This window comes from Sturnus vulgaris, chromosome 9 (genome assembly GCF_052056855.1).
Source record: "Sturnus vulgaris isolate bStuVul1 chromosome 9, bStuVul1.hap1, whole genome shotgun sequence".
Classification (NCBI taxonomy): domain Eukaryota; kingdom Metazoa; phylum Chordata; class Aves; order Passeriformes; family Sturnidae; genus Sturnus; species Sturnus vulgaris.
In genome coordinates, this window is record NC_142251.1 from 5367798 (window position 1) to 5390547 (window position 22750).

Genomic DNA, 22750 nt, shown 5'->3' on the forward strand with positions numbered 1-22750 from the left:
GAGGAGGCTGGAGTGAATCTCTTTCTTCTCCACCTCTCCCAGCTTCATTTGGAGCTGGCAGCACATTGCTGCAGAGGAGCAGAGGCTCTCAGCTGGTGTGTGTGTGTGCTCACAAGTTGTCCTACTCTGGCATTTCTTCCTGGGGACACCTGGGATCCAGAAAAGAAAGAAAACCGTGGGACAAGGCAGCCATAGAATGGGGGTTTGGATGAATGGGATGCATCCCAGATGGTCACTGATTTAGAGTTCTGCTGTAGCCTTGTGAGCTTAGAGGGTGGTTTTCATATTTTGTTTCTTTTTTTTTTCTTCTTTTTCATGGTTATAAAATACTTTATTGACTTAATAAAAGATGATCACAAAATTTAGGCTAATAAAAGGGCTAAGCTACAGTCTAAAGCTTCATCCTGGCAGCCTCTTTGCTGCATGAATAAAGACTCTGCAGTGTGGTAAGTTGTACAATAAAATCACATTAAGAAATAGCAATGGAAACAACTAATAAAAACTGATATAAACTTCTGTTTTTAAGAATTAATTCAAATAGAGCAGAAAACAATACATAATTTTCAAGGTGGTGATTGGAAAGGGGTGGAAATATCACTGCAGGCTTATAATTTTGTGTTCACATAAATCAAATTTAAGTAGTCTCCTATTGCTGACTATGGAAAAACTATTCCAAATTGTAATTTTGTTACATGTGTTTCTTGTGAATGGTTTTATTAGTTTTTAGATAATATCAAATCTCTGAGGACAGGCCTGAAGCTGGAATAATCGTAGATTTTCTCATGCTCTGCTATTTAAAACTTGTTAACCATTCTGATCTCAAAGCAGAAATGCTGGTCCAGAGAAAAATGGATTTTGACTACAAGAATCACAGCAGGGATCTCTGACTGTCTGCTTTGCTTCTTGTTTCATTGCAGCTAAAACACAGAAGAGACCAGATTTTGCTCTCCATTTGAGCTTACATTAATTCACATTAACCCTTTAGGAAAGCTCTTTGGGCTGTGTTTGGAGGCACAGCATGGCTTGGGGAAGCAGGAGGTTTTTGGCTTCTGGCTTGGCTTTTGATCAGTGAGGATTTCCTGAAAGAAAATAATTTTGAACACTGGCCTCCAAGTAGCCAGTAGCCATCTTAAGTTATGTTTTAAATATTAGTGACTGGTCTTCATTTGGCCTTGGAGGGCTTGTGGAGAGGACAGTGAGGGTTTGGTCTCAGTCATGAGCCTGTGATTGAATTGAGTTAACAAAGGACTTGATGTTTTCACAGAAAACTTGCATAAGCCTGAAAGCTTCTTAGCAACTATTTATAAATTCATCTGCCTCCAAAGTAACTCTGTACCGTTGTACATAGTGCATCTGGCTTTAGGGGAGAGTCAGATTTAGTCTTCAGGAGACTGCCAGCAAACCAGTTCATCTTTGCTGTAGGAGACTGGTCACGATTGGTAATCCTTCATTTGGATTTGGGCACTTTGAGTGTTGTAGCCTTGGATCTTTGCCTTGCCCCTGCTCACTGTGCAGCAGCCTGGGAGGGATTGAGAAGCCCCTGTGCTGCAAATGCAAAGAGGGCAATCCTGAGGGGTCTGACTTGGCTGCTGGACCCAGAGGTTGTGATGCTTTGCAGTGCTCCCAGGCTTTTTGTGCATTTGCCATGGTTCTCCTTAATAAACAGCTATTCCAGTGTCAGCAGGCCTTGGCAGAATTCTTCCATGGCAGGGGGAAAAAATATCAGTGTAAGGCAGCTCCATTACATAACAAAGGTTATCTGGAGGCACAGATACTCTGAAAGTCCCCTCTGTTCTTTTCTATTTCCAGGGACAATCAGCTTATTCTCATTTTAAGAGCTTACTATCAGTTCTGACCCATTTAAAATTCACCTGCCAATTGAATTGTATGACAGGACCTGGCTGACCCAGGAACAAAGGGAAATGTTCATATCTTTTAATGAACTGCCACAGACCGAGAGCTGAGAAGAAAAAAGAGAAAGAATAGAGTCAGCTCTATGAGAAACAAAACTTTTTTTCACAAGGCAGGGAATAGTAGCTTTCTTACTAAAATATTGTAAATGGCTTTGCTCTATTATCTGCTAGCAGCTTCACATCCTTGAATCATTTATTCTTTTGCAAGAAAGGAAGTTTGCAGATGGGTGTTTCTCTGTGCATAGGCCCCTTCCCTTTTCTAGTGATTATTCTGCCAGCCTGCTCCTCCCTTCCAGCCCTCTCCCAACAGAGAGCCGAGGGCAGAGGATGCTCAGTCAGTGTTAGCTGCTTGTGCAGGACACAGGAATGACTCTGGCATCAGAAGGGAAGTGCTGGCCAGTGGTTCCAAGGATCTGGACTATTAAATGTATGGCCCTTTGGAGAAACATCTGCCTTTTAAATTCCATGCCTGCATTTTTGCCATGTTTAATGTTGGTTGGGGTTTTTTTGCTTTTTGGGTCATGGTGGTTGGTTTTAGACATCTGTACTTCTTAATAATTCATTTCATGATAATTGTCACGTGCATATCCAAGATACCTGTTAGGTGATTATTTGACCTGGACTGAGCTGCTGGGGACCAGTGGGTTCAACTTCATTATTTTGCTTATTCTTTTGCCTTTAACACCTAAAGAAAAGTGAGCAGCATCAAAGGCAGTGTGCAGTTTTTCTCCCATCCCTCCCCAGAGCAGGTGGACTGATCCCTCTGTGTTCCTTTACCAATTCCCTTTCCTTTCCCAGAGGCAACTAATGGAAAAAAAATGTGCCCACATAGAACAAATGGAAAAGTAATACCACTGAGAAAAGATACTGGGATTGAAGTTCCCAATGCCAAGTTCTGTAGGACAGAGTCATTAGAACAGCATCATTTCTGACAGTAGTAATTTGAAGCTTTTTGCCTCTTTAGGCTTCCTGAAGGACTGGGGTCTTTTTATTCCCATCTTCTGCTTTTGGAGAGACAAGCAGTAGGTAATGGATGGATGAGATGAACCAGATCACAAACTTCTCCTTAAGGGCTGTTGATTGTAAATGTCACATGGTAAGGGATGGTGAAGAACTTTTTATGCCTTTTTTAATGTTTCTTTTCAGAATGAAGATTTTAATTGATTCTATTAAGTTCTCACCGTTATTTACTAGTTTGATGAGTTTGTACATCTATTCTAATGGGTATTGAAGTTGATCACATTCTTGGCACTGGCTTACAAGCAGGGCCAATCACAGCTCTATCCCACTTATAGGGGACTTAAAAGTGCCTTTGGTTTGTGCATGTGCAGCATCTTTCTCCCATGTTGTGAAGCAGGATGTCCTGGAAAAATCCTCCTCAAAAGGATCAGAGCAGGATGTGGCCTCTAGGGAATGACTGGTGAGCAGGCAGGGTTATAATGCACAGGCATGAAGAGAGTTTCTCTTGATTTTTTCAAAATAAGCTCTTCTTGGATTTCATCAGTTGCTCCCAGCTGGGCAAGGAAAGGTCTGATAATGGGAGGTTGTGTCCCATGTCATCTTCTGTGGAATGATCAATGTCTGAAGTGATTGTGGCTGCACAGAGTCCCACTGGGCAAATTCTCATACTCTAACAGAGGCTCTTGCCTGGTCATACAGATTTTCCAACAGTAATTTTACCTGGCAGGAGAATGAGAATTTTTACTTATAAGCTGCCCTTTATGAATCTGGTAGGAAGGACTGCACCTTAGCAAAAGGAAAGAGGGAATAAAGTGGTCAGGATCACACTGCCTTGCTTTTGGCTCTGTGCGGTTGAGCTGTTGCACTTGATACCTTAATCAGTAAATCTTCTTGTAGCCAAGCACCTGATAAAGTGTCACTGTGAGAGGGAAAATAAAGGGGTGTGAACACTTCAGCAATTCCCAAGCAGGAATGTGAGTTATGGACAGCAGGACTTCCCTGCTGGCTTTCATTTGTGGGGGAGATCTGCAAAGCTCCCTGAGGGTCCAGACCTCCTGTCAGGATCTTTCAGAAGTCTTGCTGGAGGAATACGGAACCTAATAATAAGTTTTTATTTTTTCATATATCTAACATAAATAAGAAGTGGCTGTTAATACTCTGGTAGCTGAGTGGTTTATTTCACTTTCTGTCATTCTCATTACCTCACTGCTTGCTCTCGTGGGATCCAGTTTAAGGTACTCCACCCAAAATGCAGGGCTTTGGGGGTTTTGTTGTGGTGGGGGTTTTGTTTTGTTTTGTTTTTTGGTTTTTTGTTACAGTCTGCGTGGAGATAGGACAGCTGGAGAGAAAGGAATTTGTCTGGAACGCTCCTGGCTCTTGCCAAGTGAAGTTACATCCTGATGGAAACATAAAATCAAGGACACCACTGGTTTTCTCCTGAAGAATTGGCTCTGACCTGGCTGTAAAGTGTTTGGGATTTCAGAGTGAAAAGTGTTCTGAAAGGATAAAATACTACTGTATGTTATGCAGCTTTAATGGGAGCTGCAGCTTTTGTGTTTCTCACCCTTTCCTTGTCACACATCTAAAATTCTTAGTTCTGTTTCCTGAGTCCTTACAGTTACTCTTACTGAAGCTATTTGCTGATGTAATTTTTCAGGGCAGTAAGTGCTGCTGTGCTCAGTTTATCAGCTCTTTTTCCAAACAATTTATACTTCCAGAGCATTTCTTTAACATTGAGTTTTAAAAATGCCTCACACATCAGTGCCAAAGGCAAAAGAAGGTATATTTCTTTCTCTTTTTTTTTTTTATTTTTCTCCCCTTTTTTTTTTTTTTTTATGCAGCTGTTGGAAATAAAGAAATTGCAGTACACAGCTCCAAGGTTGTTTATAACCAGCATCTCTTGGCACCCAAAGCTGCCTGGCTTTCTTGCATGTAAAGTTTTGCCCCAACATCAGGCCTAATTTATAGCTGATATCCAGGACAAGGAGAAGTCAAAGAAAAAGTGATGTTTCCTAGGGAATGAGAAGCCCTCGCCTGGCACTCATGAATTGCAAGGCTGAACTTTTTAATGTGTCTCTCCTCCTCCTTTTGCTCCGTTTTGTTTCTGCCTCCAGTAACATTTTTCCTGACTATAGCACCATTGACTCCTGTGATAGTTTAATAGTTTCTGCTGTTTACACAGTTGTCACTTAAATTGTTGTGATTTAAATTTGCATGCAGAGTTGGTAAGTGCTCGGAGTTTACGGTGCTACCCCAAAGGTAATTTGTATTCTGGGGGCTGGAGTTGTCTTGGTAACACTTAGGTGACTGGAAACCATTTGCAGAGGGGAAGTTTAATTCTGATTTTGCTCACCGGTCCCAGTCCTGGGGATCTAATCCAGGCTGGATGGAGTTTGGCAGAGACAAAACCTTCTGACTTTACCTTGTAGCCAGGGCCTTCATAGGGTCTTACCTGTGCTACTGTTTAGAGAAGTCTTTGGAGGAACATATGCAAATGATTCCTCTGCTGTACCTTCATTTCTGATACACTGAGCTGGAGGATGTTGTTCCTTCTGCTGGAGGCTGAATTCTTATCTCTGAAACTCAGTTTTCTGTTCTAATGCTACTTTTTAATTTCAGGAGGGTACTGATTAGCAGGGGCTACAGGTCACTTGCTGCACTGCCAGTATATGTGATCCAACAGACTTAAAAGATAAAAAAGTTAATTAAGAAAACCAACCTATTGCCTTAAAATTGGACATATAGATTAATGTTTTTAGTGTATGTTAAAGGGAGACACAGAAAATTACTGTAGTATTGCAAGTTTAGCACTCCGTACTCTAGTGGCTAGGCATTTACAGACTCCTGTTTTGAATGGTCTAAAGTCATATTGCTGATTTTTTTTATTGCTGAAAGGTGTCTGGTATTTCATTCTGGCTGCCCTGGAGAGAAAGAATTGGTACTTTTATCACCTACAGAGGCCCAGTACAGAAAAGCAAGAAAGCATAATAAAACAGCATCTCAGAGACATTTTCATGGTCACTATCTCCTATAAATCCATTCATAGCTCTTCTTAAGATAATCACAGTGACAAAAGACTTAATGAGAAGACAAATGTTGATAGAATGTCTTGAGTTTCTGGGTTTTCTTGCGGCAAAAAATATATCTTCTGTACTACCTTTAAATCTGGACTTAAATAATAGCAGTGCCTTACTGCAATACATCTTGGGGAAAGAGGCTTTTAGAGCTAATCTGAATTGGAGTAGCTACAGTGACTTCAGAGCAGACAAGCAATTTCTCACACCAGCTGAGGGCATGATGCACATTGGATATTTGGAATTACAGACTGAAATCTGCAGAGCTGTTTCTGCATCATGCAAGAAGTAAATGCTTTCTCCACTTCTTGTTTTCCTTCCTTTTGTGAATGAACCACAGGAGAATAAAGCCAAAATCCACTTCTGTTCTGCTGGAAGAAAGATTGAGGCTTTGGTAGTGACTTATTTTAATAGAGTCTTCTTCCTTTTATATCTCTGAATGGTTTCCATGGTTTTATATAGATTAATCACTTGGCCTCATAGGAAAAAAAGGTAAGAAACAAACAGGGGGGAGCAGGAATAATAGTCATTGGAATAATTATATCTATGGATGTCTTTGGCTTATAGTACTTGATCTTTCAGCGCTGTTCATGTGGGACTCCATAAGCAGTAAAAAGTTCACAGTTCCATAAAAATTTATGTTCCCTTTGTTCTCATAAAACACAAGTAATCACAGAATAGTTTGGATTGAAAGAGACCTTTAAAGGTCATCTAGTCCAACCCCTTGCCGTGGGCAGGGATGTCTTCAACTAGACCAAGTTGCTCAGATTCCTGTCCATCCTGACTTGGAACGTTTCCAGGGATGGGGCATTCACCACGTCTCTGGGCAACCTGTTTTGCAATGATGTAAAAAATATCTTTATATCTTTCTATATTCTTTATATACCCTACAAAAATTTCATATTTTTTAAGCTTGTATCTAGGTGCACACTCCTTTGGATGCAGCCCAGGACACGTTTGGTTTCTGGGCGGTGAGTGCACACCTCCAGGTCATGTCTGGCCTCACATCCACCAGCACCCTCAAATCCTTGACAGGGCTGCTCTCAAGCCTTCTCAAATACCTTTGGAAATCAGTTCAAAGACACAGGAGATTTTGTTATGCTTGTCAGTCATACTTTGGAAGGTTATGTTTTAAGGTGCTTTTTTCTTGCAGAGTCACAGGAATTGCTGATGAGTGTGACTGCTTAATAATGGAGTAAAAAGAAAAACTCCTGAAAGCAGAGAAATCTGTCTGCAGCTGAAGCTATGGTACCAGTGACATAGGGATTGCTTATTAAACTACATCTTCTCTGGGTTTGCTTTGGGATCATTTCCCCACAGAGCAGTAACGGATGGAATGCTGCATAAGGCCAAAGGCAGGATGCTCCATCCACATGGCTTTGTTGCATTTGGCTGGAAGGGGCTTAGTTTCTTAAATCAGGGGAAAATTCAATTCATCAACATCTCCTTGCACAAAGGGGGAGGGTTGTTTGTGTTTAAAGGCAGCAGGCAAATTGCTTTCTCTTTGTCTTGGCCTTCCTGTGCTATTGCCTTGCTACTCCTTCATCTCCAGAGAGAGACTCACAGGTCCTTTGTTGCCTCCTGCTCATTTCCATGGCAGCCGATCCCAGTGGCAAGCCCAGGCCAAACAGCCCCGCGTGGATGAGCTATGGGGAAGGGAATAGCCGAGGGTGGGAGAGGGGAGAGCAGGAGCAAGAATGGAGCCTGTCACTAGGACTGGCTGTATGTAATTGCATAAATTCCATCAAGTGCATCCCATGGTTTCAAGCCCCTGGAAGCTGTAAATAATGTGTTTTAATTAATGGGTTGCCAGGAGCTTTAAAGGAAATCAGATTGGACCGAGGGCTGCAGAATTCAGTGGATGTGGTGGCTGGAGCATATGAGCACTTTGACTAACTGCTGGTTGTTCATTTCATTTTAATTAAATGACTTGCAGAGCTGAAAGCTCCTGCCATCCTCACCTGGGTACTGTTGAAATCCATGGTGTTTGGAGCTGGGGAATTGGGCAAAACTAGTTGACAATAGCAGGGGAGAGACTTTGTCTGAAGGCTGTGCAGGGCTGTTAACTTCAAAGTGCAAACCACAGCGTTTCCTGTATTGCATTTCTTTGTGTGATCCTTGTGGTTTGGGTTGTTCGTTTTCTGCATGTGCAGTGCGATTGGTGGTGACCAAGAAGCCTCTCATTTCCATCCCGGGTCAGCCGGGCTTTAGGGCTGGCAGTGAGGAAGGAGCAGTTGCTCTTTGCAAACATTTCAAGTCCTGCGGGATGACGTGTGCTGTACGTGTGATTCATGTAGCATTTGGTACCACACTGAGCTGCAGAAATGAGCAGAATGAGCAGTGGAAGGGCCACTGAAGGGGAGTTTTTAATGCCTTTTCCTGTCTGTATTTCCCAGCACAACCAGGGTTAGAGTCTGACTGTCTCTGCTCGTTTTCTCTCAGTGTGCACTGAGGTTAATGGTGCTACCCTGTGGCGTGGGGATGTGGTGGAGAGGAGGTGTCAAAGATGGAGCTGTGCCAGTAGAAGTGGGAGCACAGGGGCACCTCAGATGGAGAGATAAAAGGAGATTGTCAATCCCTGGTGGGGTCCAGCTTACCAACAATCTGCCTGCTGCTCTGCCGACCCCGGATCACAGCAACTGGAGAGTAAGGGGAAATGTGCCCACTAAAAATGTTGACATGGTTCCACCATCTGCTTCTACTGTATTAACTTTCCTGACTAATTGCATGTGTGATGCTGTGCCACATGGTAGCTTTGTTCTTTACATCAAAAGACAAAGCTTCTTTGTGTTTCCTATGGACCTTTGAACCACACTTGCCATTGAAGGCCCTGTCAGTGTGACACAGTTGCTGTTGATGTCTTCTTGCCTTGATGATTAGAGAGCTCCAAATAAGTATCTTGGTCATACTTGTTAATAGGTTAAAGGCTATGGTTGCATGAATCATAATTTCCATGTTGTTCCTATTCAGTTCCCATCCCCAGGATACAAGTATTTAATACTGCAATGCATAAAAGCATTTGACAACACAGGGTGATGGGTGAAGAGGTTTGTGCTTGACTGGGGAAGCTGCGTGACCGATGCCCAACTCTTAACCTGAGCCGTTGCCTTAATGCAATGCAGGAGCCGCTCCGCTCGCGCTCGCTGGCACAGCAGTAACAGACATTTGTTTGGCGCTGTTCCGCCGCAACAGACTTGGATCAGAGGATGAACCTGCTGTTCAGTCTGAAACGATGCTGCCTTTGGAGACAGGCTCGAAAATGCTTTTGTGTGCGATCCCTTACAATTCCCAGGGCTCTGATTCAGTGGTCTTAAAGCGAGATTCCTGGCCAATTAGTCGTTGGAGACAATGAATGTCTTCTTTAGAGAGCAGCTAACAGAGCTGTAGAAAAGGTGTCTGCACAGGTGCATGCACACGGACATCTGTGGCACTGCTCTGTCTAAAGATCATTAACAACCAGGCTCTATTCTTTCTTTTATTATCTTGAGCATTCCCAATGTGTTGCTGCCCAGTTAATTCACTTTAAGTTCTTTTACTATAGCTATTGGTATGATTTAAGAAAGCTTTCAGTAGTGCTTGTTATGGCATAAGGGGTTTCCGTGTTTATTTTTGGTTTTTGTGGCATTCCAATTGTTACTTTCCGTTTTCCATTTCTATTTTAGGCGTCTGATGGAGTCACATACTTAGGCCTAGGAGAACTTTCTAAAATAACCCTGGGAAAAGAATTTTACTTCAAAAGTGCCATCATTTTGTTAGTAATAAAGTAAGTGGAAAACTAAGTGGAAACTAAGTGGAAACTAAGCTGAAAACACTAGATTTAAATCTGCAGAAAAATCTCTGTTCCTTTTTGTGTTATTGACTCTTCGTACTTCTAAGGCACTTCAGTAGGTATTTTAATTGTAATATTTTAGCCTCCCAAAAAGTAAACCATGGCACATGGGGTTTTTTCTTAACTGTACAGAGCATTTCTTGCATATTTTACCCTGCAACTTATTGATTAAAGTAGAACCAGATGAAAAAGAGCAAACATCGATCCAACATTAAGCAACTGGACCATGTATAAATTGACAAAAAGGCACTGCTGCTTTAATAAAAAATGCATAAATGCAGCAGAACCAAGAGAAATAACAGCTTCATTCCCCTTGCTGTTGGCTTCCAAACAGAATGCTCAGGTGTGTTGTTGCCCATGTAATTCCCTAATTGAGAGCACAAATCCTCATTGTCTCTCCCTCCTGTCCACCCACATGGATTTGTGCACTGGACCAGCAATACTTCCTCAGGCATCTCAGGTCTGTTACAGTTCTTTTTGTATCCCCTCTCCCTATTTCATACCCACACAAGGCATTGTTTTGCCACTGCAGAATGGATTGAGTCTTCAAATCTCTGATTTAGGCCATTGATCCTGGCTCTTGACAAGCCTCTGCTTTTTTCCTTTTTTTTCCCTTTCCTTGTTTACCTTAAAATTGGGAGCTTTGCATTGACTTCTGATGGGTTTCCAGCATGTCCTTAGATTTGGATAATTTATATGACAGGTCAGAGATACTTGTGCTATTAGTCATTACCACATTTTTGGAAACATAATGCTGGTGTATAGGAATGTCCTGCACGTGTGTTTTACCGTGCTTACAAACACAGAGCTCGCAGGTGTAAATATCAGGTTACTGTTTTTCCACACAGTTGTAAGGATCAGTATGCAGCCTGGACCCAGGCCAAGTTCTGCAAAACAGGATTTAAACAGTGTTTGTTTCTCTTGCTGTTTTTAAGGCTGATTTGCAGAGGAAGTGACTTTGCCTGCAGTTCTGGGGACCCCCAGTGTGTAGCTCTGCTCTCAGTGGCAAAGGTGGCTGCTGAAATTGCTGCTGCTTCCCCACAGATGTTTTGTGCTCTCGCTGCCTGTGTCAGGCAAGTGGGCTGAGCCACAGAGCTCACACAGCTATGGCAGGGCAGACCCTACAGAGCAGTGACAAAAGTGCAGCCAGGTCCTGAGGCTTGCCAGAAATGCCTGATGCTGATTTGAACCCCAGATCGTGCAGTGAAAGCCTGACAGAGTTCATCGTCCCTGGATCTCTGTGCAGGGTTTAGGGCCCCTGGGTTTGCATGCAAACTCGGTGTGAAATTCTGCTGGAGGTGCCGTGTTTTGGTTTGGTGCTCTTTAACCTCGTGGTGTGTACACTAAATTCAGGCAACAAGAACTTAAATGCTGTGTCCAAGCTGTGAAAGGCAAATTCTGCACTTGTAAACTCCAGTGTTGTCACGTTTCAATGTGACAGCGTGAGCCAGGTAAGAAAAGGTGGCACATCAGGCTACAGGGGTATTCTTTGCTATCCTCTCCTCTGGTCTTGGAGATTTTTTTACCACTATCTATGAAAAAGGAATCATACTTAAAAACATCAAACTGAACAGAGAGCAGTGACTGTGTAGGGAAGCCTGTGTTTTTCTTATATCTCACTTGGTGAAAGGATCTGCATTCGCATTGTTTCTTTTCTCTGTCTGTGCTCACATGCCTTAGCCTCATTTCTCTAATTTTCTGAATAACTGAAGGCAATTTTATCCATAAAATATGGCTGTTCTCTTTCCCTGGTACCTGTCTGATAAGCTATGGGCATATGTGTAGGTGGGAACTAAAATTGCTCCATCAACTCAACCATTTCTGCTTTTCTGTCTTACTATATTTTCTCTCAAAAATAGTTTTCAGTCTGTTTTGTCCTCAGGAATCCTGGCTTTTGTCATGGGGGCATTGACTCAGGGCACGAGGGACTTTTGTCATCAGAGGCTTTGATGTAGGCTGAGGTTTATAAAACCTGTACTGAAAACAGACATCACAGGGTGTCATAAAAATATCTGAGACCAATTTTGCACAGAGACTACTGAGACCAGTAATTGTTACGGACTTTGGGGATGTTTCATCAGGGTAGAATATGGCCCCTAGTGTTCAATTCCCAGAAACAGAAAGACAGAATAATACTAAGTGCCTCTTGAGGAATTTGTGGATGTCCTTCATTGTGAAATAACATACATGTAGTTACCACCCCAAGAGCTTCTGTCGTGCAACAATGTCTTGCTTGTTAAAAGAAGGCAAAACAAAACCCAGAGACAGACAAATCTGGCAATTCTGTCAGCAAAAGTCAGTGTGGATGAGCTTCAGTCAAAGAAATATTTAGAAACAAACTGGAAAGTCGAAGCATAGCAAATCCTTTGAAAAGGTCATGACTGCAGCAATATGGAGTTCTGGAAGCACGTTCAGCTTCCACAGCAGAGCGGTGGCTGCTCTTTTGCACACACAGGAAATCTTGACTTGAGCTGAGACCGCGCCGTCGGCCGTGGAGCAAAGACGTGGGCAGGCCCTTGGCTGTGCCACAGCTCTGCTGTCGTTTCGTGCTCTGTGTCTGTGAACCTGTAAGGGAGGATGTGACTCCTGCATTTTCAAGTGCTCCGATCCCTTAAGAGGAGCAACTTTTCTGATACCCCTTCCATTCAGTGCTACCTTGTATAGGCTTTGTCGTAAGAAAAAAATCCATTTACTGAAAGCAAACCTTGTCTGTGCACTTGGCAGCCTTCTTGTCACTGTTGCTGCTGGATGAGGAAGAGCCTCGGTGAGATTTTGTCAGTGGCATGTTTTGACACTGAGTGGTGGGTGGTTTTTCAGTCCTGCTGTGCAGTGTCACAACAGTGAGGTTGATTGGTAGCATCCAGAGGTGACTGCAGGCTGGACAGGGCTGTCAGCCTGGTTCTGAGCAAAGATGGAATTTATTTCAGATGCTGGTAGGAAACTCTGTCCGTTCTTCCCCTTCCTCTGCAGAAGGACATGATTTTCCAATTTACAAGTACAGCGTGGGGAAAGATGATTGGTTTTCTTGTGGGTTTGTTGGTTGTTTTTTTAAATTCCAGAAACTTGAACATTGAGGTGATGGTGTGTCCTGGAGAATAAAAATGAGGAAATTGTCACAAAACCTGGCTTTCTACAGCTTAAAAGATGACTTATGAGTGGATTTTTTAAAAAACGGAGAAAGCTGAGGGAAGAATGGAGGGAGCAGATGTTGGAGGGAGCCTTGCCTGAAGGAGTGTGGGGCACGTTCCTCTGAAGGGCACTTGAGCTTTCTGCCTGGGCTGTTCCCAGATGTGAAGCTCCCTAGGACAAAGCCCCAGAGCCCCAGCTAAGCCTTCAAACTTGCAAGGAGAAGTTGTCCTGAATACCAAGCACTATGTTTGACAGACCTCTAATGTCCTCCAAGGAGCACATCAGTCCAAGTGGACTCTTTGTCCTTGGTTTCTCTTCAGGGAAGAAGAGGAATCCTGCTTTTTCTATTGGTGAAACATGATTTGTAGGGACAAGTGCTGCATTCATTAGACCAACTTATATATTTGGTAAAAAGCAGAGCAAGCTTTGAGCATACAGCCCCTTCTTAAAGACTGAAATGACAATAGCAACCTAAGGACAGGCTGGGGAAAAATATTGTTCAAGTTTACCTTGATTTACATGAGTAAATTTAGGAAGAAAGGCGTGTATTTGTTAGTTGAAGTCACTTTAACTTCGTACATAATAATGTTTCAGTGTTTCTGCTTTTCATAGGTTTCAATTAGGTTCTGCCATTTTTCTTACATTAAATTCAATATTAAACGTGAAAACAGATTTAAATAACTCTAAATGGGAGACTTATACATATTACCATTTAAAATGCCCAAAAAGTGGATACCTTTGATACTACTGAAAAATCAGAGGTGACATCTCTTTTTCTTCTTTTAAAGTCATTTGTTTGATTTGATTGATCTGAGGGGCTTCAGCTGCATGTTTTGGTTACTTGAGCAGCAGCTTCAGGCAGCCCCAGAGCCTCTGACTGGGCTTCTGTCAATGGGGCGTTGTTTTCTGGGGCTGTTTCAGGGGGTCTTGGGGAGAGGTTTCTTTAGAATGTGTTTCATGTGGAGTATCAAAGGGACCATGGTCTGTGCCTGAGCACTGGCTCTTTGAGGGGATCTGATTAATCTTGCTTTATAAAAGTAATTGCCTGCTGAGATGGCAGCGTCAAAAGAAGTGGCCAGATTCAGAGAATGGTTAAATATTCCCTTTTATTACTTCAAGGTGTCCTTAGTTGTATGGAAATTGAAAGGACTTGATGATCCACATCCACTAGGATTTTCTGATATTTCAATTCTGAGATATTCTCTTTTATGGCTTCAAACCAGCACATTGCTGGGATTCCCATGCCAAGGATTTGGCAGTGATGGCTGTGGCAGAGGTGCTGTGAGAGTCAGGCTCCCAGCACAAGCAGGGAATGCAGCACCTGCTGGGAGCAGGAAACCACTCTGGGACGGGTTGTCCACACTCCCTGTGACATTTCCTCCTTTGCAAAATCAACAGCAGCCACTGAAAGGACTCGGGCTGCAGATGTTGGTTAGGATTTTCAGATCTCCTTAAGAACAACTAAGACATCCTTGGGGTATAAAACCTGATCAAAGGATTGGAGATCAATAGCACAGATTCTTTTTGAAGGGCAGAGATGCTGTCAAAGTGTGTGGTTAGGGCTCAAGTCCTGCTCCAAGTGCTTTCTGAGTTTGGGAGTATGTATCAAGTTTGTGGGAGCATAACTTCAAATTATTTTTTTTTAATTGTTTTCTTCTGTTGCTGGGAATTTCTGTTTGGGAGTGACATTTGCAATGTCCTGATGGCTGTGTTTGTGATTCAGGAGCTGACTGAGGTTATAAACTGAAAACAACTGTTTGCTGTTGAGTTTTGTGTAGCCCAGAAGCTTTCTCGAGCTGAATCATGAGCACAGCCCTTACCTTTCTCTGGGAAGCAGAAAACCTCATTGGGCCAAGCCAGTGATGGAGCTGGGATGTTTTACTCACTCTGAGACTGGATTGATGGAGGTCCTTAGGAGGTGCAGAGTGACCCATAATAATGATGTATTTTGTTCTGGGAGCAGCTGGCTCCTGTCCCTTTACCCAGCGAGCTGTGGTTGGCACTCTCAGGGCAGGGTGGTGCTGATGGGTTGAGTTTTAGCTCTCAGCTCTGCAGTGCTGCTTCTGTTCTCATATGGAGCCTTGTCAGGGGCTCAGATAAAACACTGATCAAAGTTGCCATTGAAGTTCCCCAGCATGAAATGTTTTGTGAATTTCAGTGTCTGGCCTACCATCATCTCCCCATTATCACATCCTACTGGGCTGTGCTATTTAATTGCTGCAGAAGGATCAGAGCAAAACTTTCATTGTATGGTTTTTTACTGTATTTTCTTACGTTTTACAGCAGCTTGGGTAAAACTGTTTTCTGCTAGAAGACTGAATATTGGCTGCAAATGAGAGCAGATACACAGTTTGATGGGAAGTCTGGTGTTGATTCAGAAATTAAAATAGGAACAGGATCTGCGTAAAGGAGTGAGGATAGTGGAAGAAATTAAACCAGTTTTCAATGAGTTTGGTGTCTGGGGTTTTTAATCCCTAATTGCCACCTTCCCTCTGCCATAAACCCCCCTTGGGATGAGATGCAGAGTCTGGGCAACCCTTGGACCAGATCAGCCCTTTGGCCACTTTCTGCTCTTATCTCCCTCTGTGGAGCTGTGATTTAGATTGTTCTTTATTCAGCTCCAAATTTTATAAAATTTGTGGGATCAGACTTATTTTCCACATCTTTCCCCTCTTTTAGAAGTGGTGGAAATTGGCCAAGGGTTACTGAGGGGAGAAAATGGGGAGAGGGCACTGTTTGTAGGGTCTTTGTGGGTTAACACTCAAGGATGCTCTGGACACACAACCCAGAGTTTGTACAAAATCTTTTGTCTAAAAATCCTGTGTTTAGAGTGTTAGAACTATGTAGGGTTCATTGTCTCATGGGGAAAAAAACTCCTTCATTTTCAAGTGTCCTTTACAGGCAAGTTGTAGTAAGAAAATATGCTTTTTAATGTGCTTTTGTATTACTGCTGCTGTTGAACAGCTACATAGAACTGTTTAAAAAAGAGGAAATGTGTTCATTCTGCTTTTTAGCTGTTGGTTTGGGGAAACTGGGAGTAGCAAGAAATGAAACTATTTTAGAGCTGAGTATTACTTAATATTAAAGATGTGCAAAATATTAATAAACAAGGCATGAATTGGAAATTGAATCATGGAGGGCCTGGTGTCTTATAAGGAGTAACTGCAAAGATGTACCTGCATTGTAAAGCCTCTAAAACTGAGTCAAAAGTTAAGTGAGGTTAAATGAAGTGACTGAGGGTAGTGGGAGGATGTTGGGTTTTATTAGAAAGAGGAAAAAAGAATAAGTCCTGGACTTTTCCATTAGATTCACATACCTTGTTTGGGTTAGGGTCAGGGAATTTAATCTTTCAGAAGGTGATATTTTTGGAAGTCACATTTCTATAATCCAGTCCCTGCTCCTAGCCAGTACAAGGCTTGTTACTTTCAGTGTATATTTATTCCCTTCAGTCTAATTAAACATGTCCCCAGTCACTGCTTTTTTATGAATTCACTCTGTAAATGTTCATGTTCTAAACCACTCTCCCTGGGTTCCCTGCTTTTAATTTGCTGCAGGGATGACCCCTGACTCCCTACTTGCAGTTCAGGGTAAGAGATGTAAATAATGGAATGGAAAAGGACATTTTGGAAAACGAGGGGCCATGTTGGGTTTGATGTGGTTTTATTTAAAATTCAGCATATTAGGGTATTTTTCTGTCAGTTCTGAGTAAGTTTGAAACCTTTCCTTCTTCCCCTGCCTTTCTTTCTGGGAGAAGAGAAGCAGGAATACCTGACTTTAACCAAGGCTTCCATTGGAGAGCTGCCCAAGGCAGGGCTCATTGCCCGTGGTCACAGCAGAGCCAGTGGAGTTTCTGACAGATCTGTCCACCTGCACTTGTGGGGAAGAAACATCAGGAGCTAGAGGCCAATGAAGCAGGAGTCCCAAGAGAGGCAGGCTCTCTGGTGTCACCGTGTGCAGCCGAGCAGGGCACGAGATGGAAGCTCTGGAGCTTCGGGAGCCGCCTCTCTTCCCGTTCCAGGCATCGCTGTGTCCCTGAGGAGCAGAGGCTCAGGGATGCTGTGCCTGCTCTCTGTTTGTTTATGTTCATTTGTGAGCAGAGCTGCCTGGGCTGCTTACGGCAAAGGAAATGGATCTCAGGGGTACAATTAATTTTGCTCGACTATTTCTGAGCCAGGTGAAACCATAAAATGAACCCGTGTCCTCCCCGTTGTCTAAAAGGGATGTATTTATTTATTTTACATTTTAATGCACCACTGGCAATTTATGGTGTGAGACTCAATGAATTATTGATAGAAGGAAGGTGTATAACACGGGAGATTAATAAAAAGTTATCAGACTTCAAAAAGAAAAAGGAAGGAAAAAACAGAGAGCTGATATTTTAATTAACTGCTCCCTGCCTGCATTGTGATCCCAGAGACATGAGGATTGAGCGCCAGAAGGTAAATCTGGTTGGAAATAAAGTGATTCCAGTCTTGTGTTAGAGGTGAGAAATGAAACAGTGCTTCAGTATTCTTGCAGTTTGAATAATTGGGGTTGCTGTTTGCAAGAGAAAGTGGAGTTATTGGAATTGAGACAGTCTGCAGAGCTCTGATCCAGTGCTGGAGAGTAATAGTAATAAAAAATAATTGCAAATAAATTATAATATTTTAAATAGAAATAACAAAAAGCAAAAAATTTTTTAAATAGCAGAAGTAAATATAAGAATCATAAAAAAGTTTGAGCTCCCCCTCTCTTAATCCTGTTCTTTGAAGAGATTAGACAATTTAGATTCAAACAAAGACCAAACACTTTTATATCCTGCTGATTTTTGTCATGGGACTGTTGGTCCTTCAGGAGGTTGCGGGGACACGGTGACATTTCTGCATTTGGCCACTGCTGGTGAGTGGCTGTGCCAGCTTCATTTTGCTGAAGGGAGGGAGCACATGAACCCCTCCCAGGGGACACCCCAGGACTGGCAGCGATGCTCTGCTGCTCTTTTTGAGCCCTAGCAAGGAACAGATTGTGGTGCATGAGGAGCAGGGAAGGGACAAAGCCATGGGTGCCACCATCTGCACCACTGGCCATGCAAAGGGGGTGACCCTGCCACTCCTCCCTGGGACTGGCCCCTGCTCCTGCATCCCCATGTCCCAGAAATATATCAAACTGTGAGACTGATGGCAGAAGGAGAGGTTTGTTCAAGGCACAGTAGTAGTTTTATGGCTGTTTGGATCTCTAGAGAATAAGTTAAAGGACAGTTTTACTGTGGAAAGCAAGATATTAGAGCATTGAGAGAGCAAGTAGAAAGCAAAATACATTTTAAAAATCAGGTTTCTAATGTCTACAATATTACACTGTTCTCTTCTTTCTGGATGGAGCTGTGCTTGTTTAATTTTTAGATGCCATGACCTTCCCCTAAGAGCAGATAGCAACATTTTACCCAGTGAACTTCCCAGCAAGCAAGAGAGTGCTCTCATTTCAGCTATGCATAGATATCAGTATCAGCATTTCTGGCCATTAAATACATCAGATTCATTAAAACTTGAATTAAATACCCCAGAAGTGATGTCTAGTAGTCAGTTTCACGAGCTTTGAATTTCTAAAAGGAGATATTCAGGAGAAAGTCTTTTCCCTCTGATAACAGATATGTAATGTCTTTGGATGATCCTTAGTATGACTGGTGTCTTGGTTATATGGAAATGGCTTTTCTAGCCTATATTAGTCCATAAGATGTTTCTGAATGGCTGAAGAGAAAATTGAAAATTGTCTTTTTTTTTTTCCTCCCCTTCATTCTCCAGAACCTGGTTCATTTAGCAACAGAAGGGGAGTAAATGTATGTTCTCTTTAAAAAGTGCATTCTGAGAGATTGTACAGCTGCTTAGTGGTGCTTTGCAGTGTTTTCCTGCTGGATGTCTGCTCAGGGAAGCTTCACGTTCTGTGTGATAGAAAATGAGTGCTTTATTTCAGCTGTGTAGGTCTCTCCAGCAGCTCACACAGAAATGCTCCGTGTTTCCTGTGTGGGCACATGAGGGATATTTAACATGACTCCTTCCTGACAGCAGCTCATGGAGGAAAACAAGAAAGGAAAGTAAAAGATCAAACCCCAGAGGCTTATTTGTTGTGTTTAATGCTTTGAAAATGTTTGCTGGAAGAAGTATTGATGTAGCAATATGTGTGTATGTGACCTGTAAGAGAGAATGGCTTGGCAAGCCCAGGTGTCACCCGTGGAACAGATTGCCCAGGGAGGTTGTGCTGGCTCCATCTTGGGGTTCTTTTCTATCAGACTGGATAAAACACAGAACAGCCTGCTCTGACCTCAGAGCTGAGCCTGTCTTGAGTAGGAGGTTGGACTTGGTGACCTCCTGAGGTCCTTCATTACCTGAATTTTCCTGTGATCCTATTAGGTTGTGAGCAGCTTTGCAGGGGGAAGAGACAAATCTCCCTGCCAGCACTTCCTGTGTCAGTTGGTGGCTGACAAAGGCAGATACCAGTCAGCCAGAGAGCATTTCACTCCAGTGTGGTGACACTGAACCCCAGCCCTCCTTGCTCAGGACTCAGCAGAAAAGCCACTGAAGTCACCACTGCTAAAGCAGTGAGCAAGTGGTGTCACATCAACACTGAGGCCTCAGCCTGAAGGGACCAAATATATGTGGAATTTTCTCTTTCTGCTGCAGTGGGAAGATGCTGACTAGAATTGCAGAGCACATGGTGCTGCACCACTGGCACGGAGGAATAGACCAATTAATTGCTTGAGTTCATGTCTTGCATCTTTTTCAAGCCTTAGATTAATGCAAGCAAAGCAAAGAGCGTGGAGTGGTTGACATTTAATGAAATGAATGTTAGTGTTTGAAGGAGTGCAGTATGATCATCTGCTGTGGTGACAGATGTACTAACGAGCCATGAATAGATGGCAGAGATAGAAACATTAATATTTAGATTATAGTACTCGAAAGGTGATATTTGTTTGTCTTGCCTGTCTGTAAATCATGCAGCATGCTTTCAGTTTCATGAAGGCAGCAGCTTTTTATAGTAAAAGCCTTAGAAAATTACCTTAAAAAAGAACATCCCTGTTTTTTGAATGGAAAAGACATGGGAGGTTGAATCCTTGTCAAATAATGGAGGGATAAGAGTTCTGGTGAGAAGAAACACCCATCTATGCTATAAATAGGATTCTGTCATGAAGAAACAATGTCGAATGTGAAATAAATCCTCTTAGTACAGAGCAATCTGTATTGTCCTTGGTGGGGTTGGGTGCAATGGAGATCTTCTGCACAATTTATATTCATGCCAAGTACTTTCTTCTTTTCTTGCAGCAAAGAAAACTTGTGCTGAGTCAGATTTCACTTGTGACAACGGGCACTGCATCCCAGCCAGGTGGAAATGTGATGGGGAAGAAGAATGTCCCGATGGGTCAGATGAATCAGAAGCAGCATGCAGTGAGTAGCACAAAGTGGTGTTTCTCAGAAATGTTCTGTTATCAAAGCACAGACAAACTGAAGCTGTTATTCCCAGTACTTGCAGGATAATCTGTCAATTTATGCTTGTGTTAGAACAAAAATTACAGACACAAAAGATTCAGGTCATTCAAATCACACAGTTTACAAACTTTCAAATGTACCTGTTTTCCAGACTGTGATACAGGCAGTGCTGTCTAGTCTGGATTTCTGTCTGCAAGGGAATTGTAAACATCTTGAGCTGCTTCTCAGGCTCATGATCAGCATCAGTCTGAGAAGTGTCACACTCACCTGGGATCAGGCTTTTTGGAAACTCAGATTTGGTGTTTTGCATGGTAACATATTGGGGTTTATCATCACTGCAGACAGCACTTCTGTTATTTCAAAGGAATTTTACAATGTTACTACATTGCTCAATCTTCGTTTTTTATTTTTCCTCTGAGAACAAATGAAAGAAGCAGCAGATGAAAGATGAGGAATGTAAAATAACTAAAGGTGAGAGTAAGTGTGACAGATGTTATGGCAGGTAACACCCTTAAAAACCCAGTAAGTAAAAAGAAAATTCTTGATTTTCATGTAATGCATTTTATCATGTCCTTTTGAGGAGGCCCATTTGTGCTCCATTGTTCTAGAACTGTGAAGAGTTGTCTGGTGTTGAGTTGAAGGGAATCACAGGGATATTTTAATGAAAATACCAATATGTACACTTCTATTTGTGTGCTTACTTATATCTGCAGATTTGTTCTTGCCAGAGCAAGAAACTAGTACAGGCCATTCTATTGAATTTCCAGTCATGTACTTCACAAATATTCCCATGAGTCAGAAGCAGTGTTGGAGGATGTATTTTATCAGATCTCACCAGAATGGAGTACATAGAGGACTTCAAAATCAACCATACTTTTATTTTTAATCCCAGTACCAGTCCTACTTTCTCCCTAATTAAGGGAGATGAATGCACTTCTCCTGCATAAAATGAATTGAATCATTTTTGCAGCCACGTACAGGCTACAGAAAAAATTACCTCAATAAATACATTAACATATTTATGTACTGTATTTGTTGGTCTTTCACCCTGCATCCTCCTTAGTTAAAAGCTGCCTCATTAATGCTACTTCCACTACCTGATTGTCTGGAGAGGGGCTGAATAACTAAGCAGCTTCATTTGCTGCAGTCTCTGCCTGCACATCTCATGTCAGAGGCCATAGCACAAGCTGTGGATAGGCCATGCTGCACTGAGATCCCTGATGATCTCTGTTAATCATCTTCCATTCCTTTTCTACCCATTCCACCTTTCATTTTTTCCCCAGTTTATTTCATCCTCTGGGGAAATCAGCCTTAAATCTTAAGTATCACAAAAGAAACTTGACCTGAGCCTCAGATTGTTACTATACGGGACTGCTGTCCTCAGAGAGAAGTAATTTGTTCAGATTTTTGTGATTTTTTTTTTCTTTTTTTAATCTTTTTTTTCCTCTTACTTGAAACTTTCTAAGATACCTAAGTCTGTGTTTCTCTGGTGATTCTTCAGCTCGGAAAAATAGATAGCCCACGAAACATCTTCCTGGAAGAAGTTTGTTCCTGTTCTATTAAAGAAACTATTAAAGAGTGTGGGGCTTTCCTTGTAATTTGGCCCATTACTGTAAAAGGCCTGACTCTTCATCTCTGTAAATGTTATTTAAGATGAGGTTGTAATGACAGAAAATGCAGTGACAGACAAAATGTATAGATGGACATTCCTGTATGATACTTCTCTCCAGTCTCATTTTCTTTCTCCCTGATGAAATCAAGGCTGGACTTTCTTCCTGTGTCAAGAGGTGACTGCAGGGCCTGTGATTGTCTCATTTTGCTGCTTAGAAATTCAGCACAGCCCTGTGGAGGGGCCTGCCCTGCAGAGCTTCCCTAAGGAAGGGGCAGATTGGGAAATATGAGATTTCTCACCTCTGTGAGAAAAACCTGCTCTCTCTGAAATCAAACTGCTTTACAAAATCAATGGCTTTCAGACAAGCCACGTAATTGTCAGCACCTCTGCCAGGATCTGGGGTTATTCCTCAGTTAATGCAACACTGGGACATTGTCCATAGTCCATTCAATCCAGGGAGTTCAAGAGCATTAATAATGCTGACTGTTGCATCTTAGGAGTACTTCCAGCTTAGAATGTGGTGAAAACAAGGCTGTTCCTGTCAGCATCAGGCCACCTGCTAAATGGCTTTTTATTTTCTGAATGCTTTTGTGGTGTGTTTTTAAATACAGTTTATGCTCTCTTATTGGTACGTAGGGATGCCACGTCCCCATCTCCTATGCTTGGTTGAAGATAACATTCCGTGGGGTTTGGTTTTTTGGTTGTTTTTTTTTTCAAAGAACCCAAACTTTGCACTTTGATTTTTCTGTTTCCCTAATCACTGAAGTTGCTCAGCTTGT

At 42.3% G+C, this 22750-nt stretch overlaps 1 protein-coding gene across 2 annotated transcripts in view; it reads left to right on the forward strand.

Annotated features, from left to right (window-relative positions):
- The window catches only part of LRP8 (LDL receptor related protein 8), a 171134-nt gene that overhangs the window by 84238 nt on the left and 64146 nt on the right, over window positions 1-22750 (forward strand). For both annotated transcript variants that reach the window (XM_014870608.2, XM_014870609.2), the window contains exon 3: window positions 20195-20317. In XM_014870608.2, coding sequence (XP_014726094.2) covers window positions 20195-20317 — 123 coding nt within the window. The remainder of the gene's footprint in view (window positions 1-20194; window positions 20318-22750) is intronic.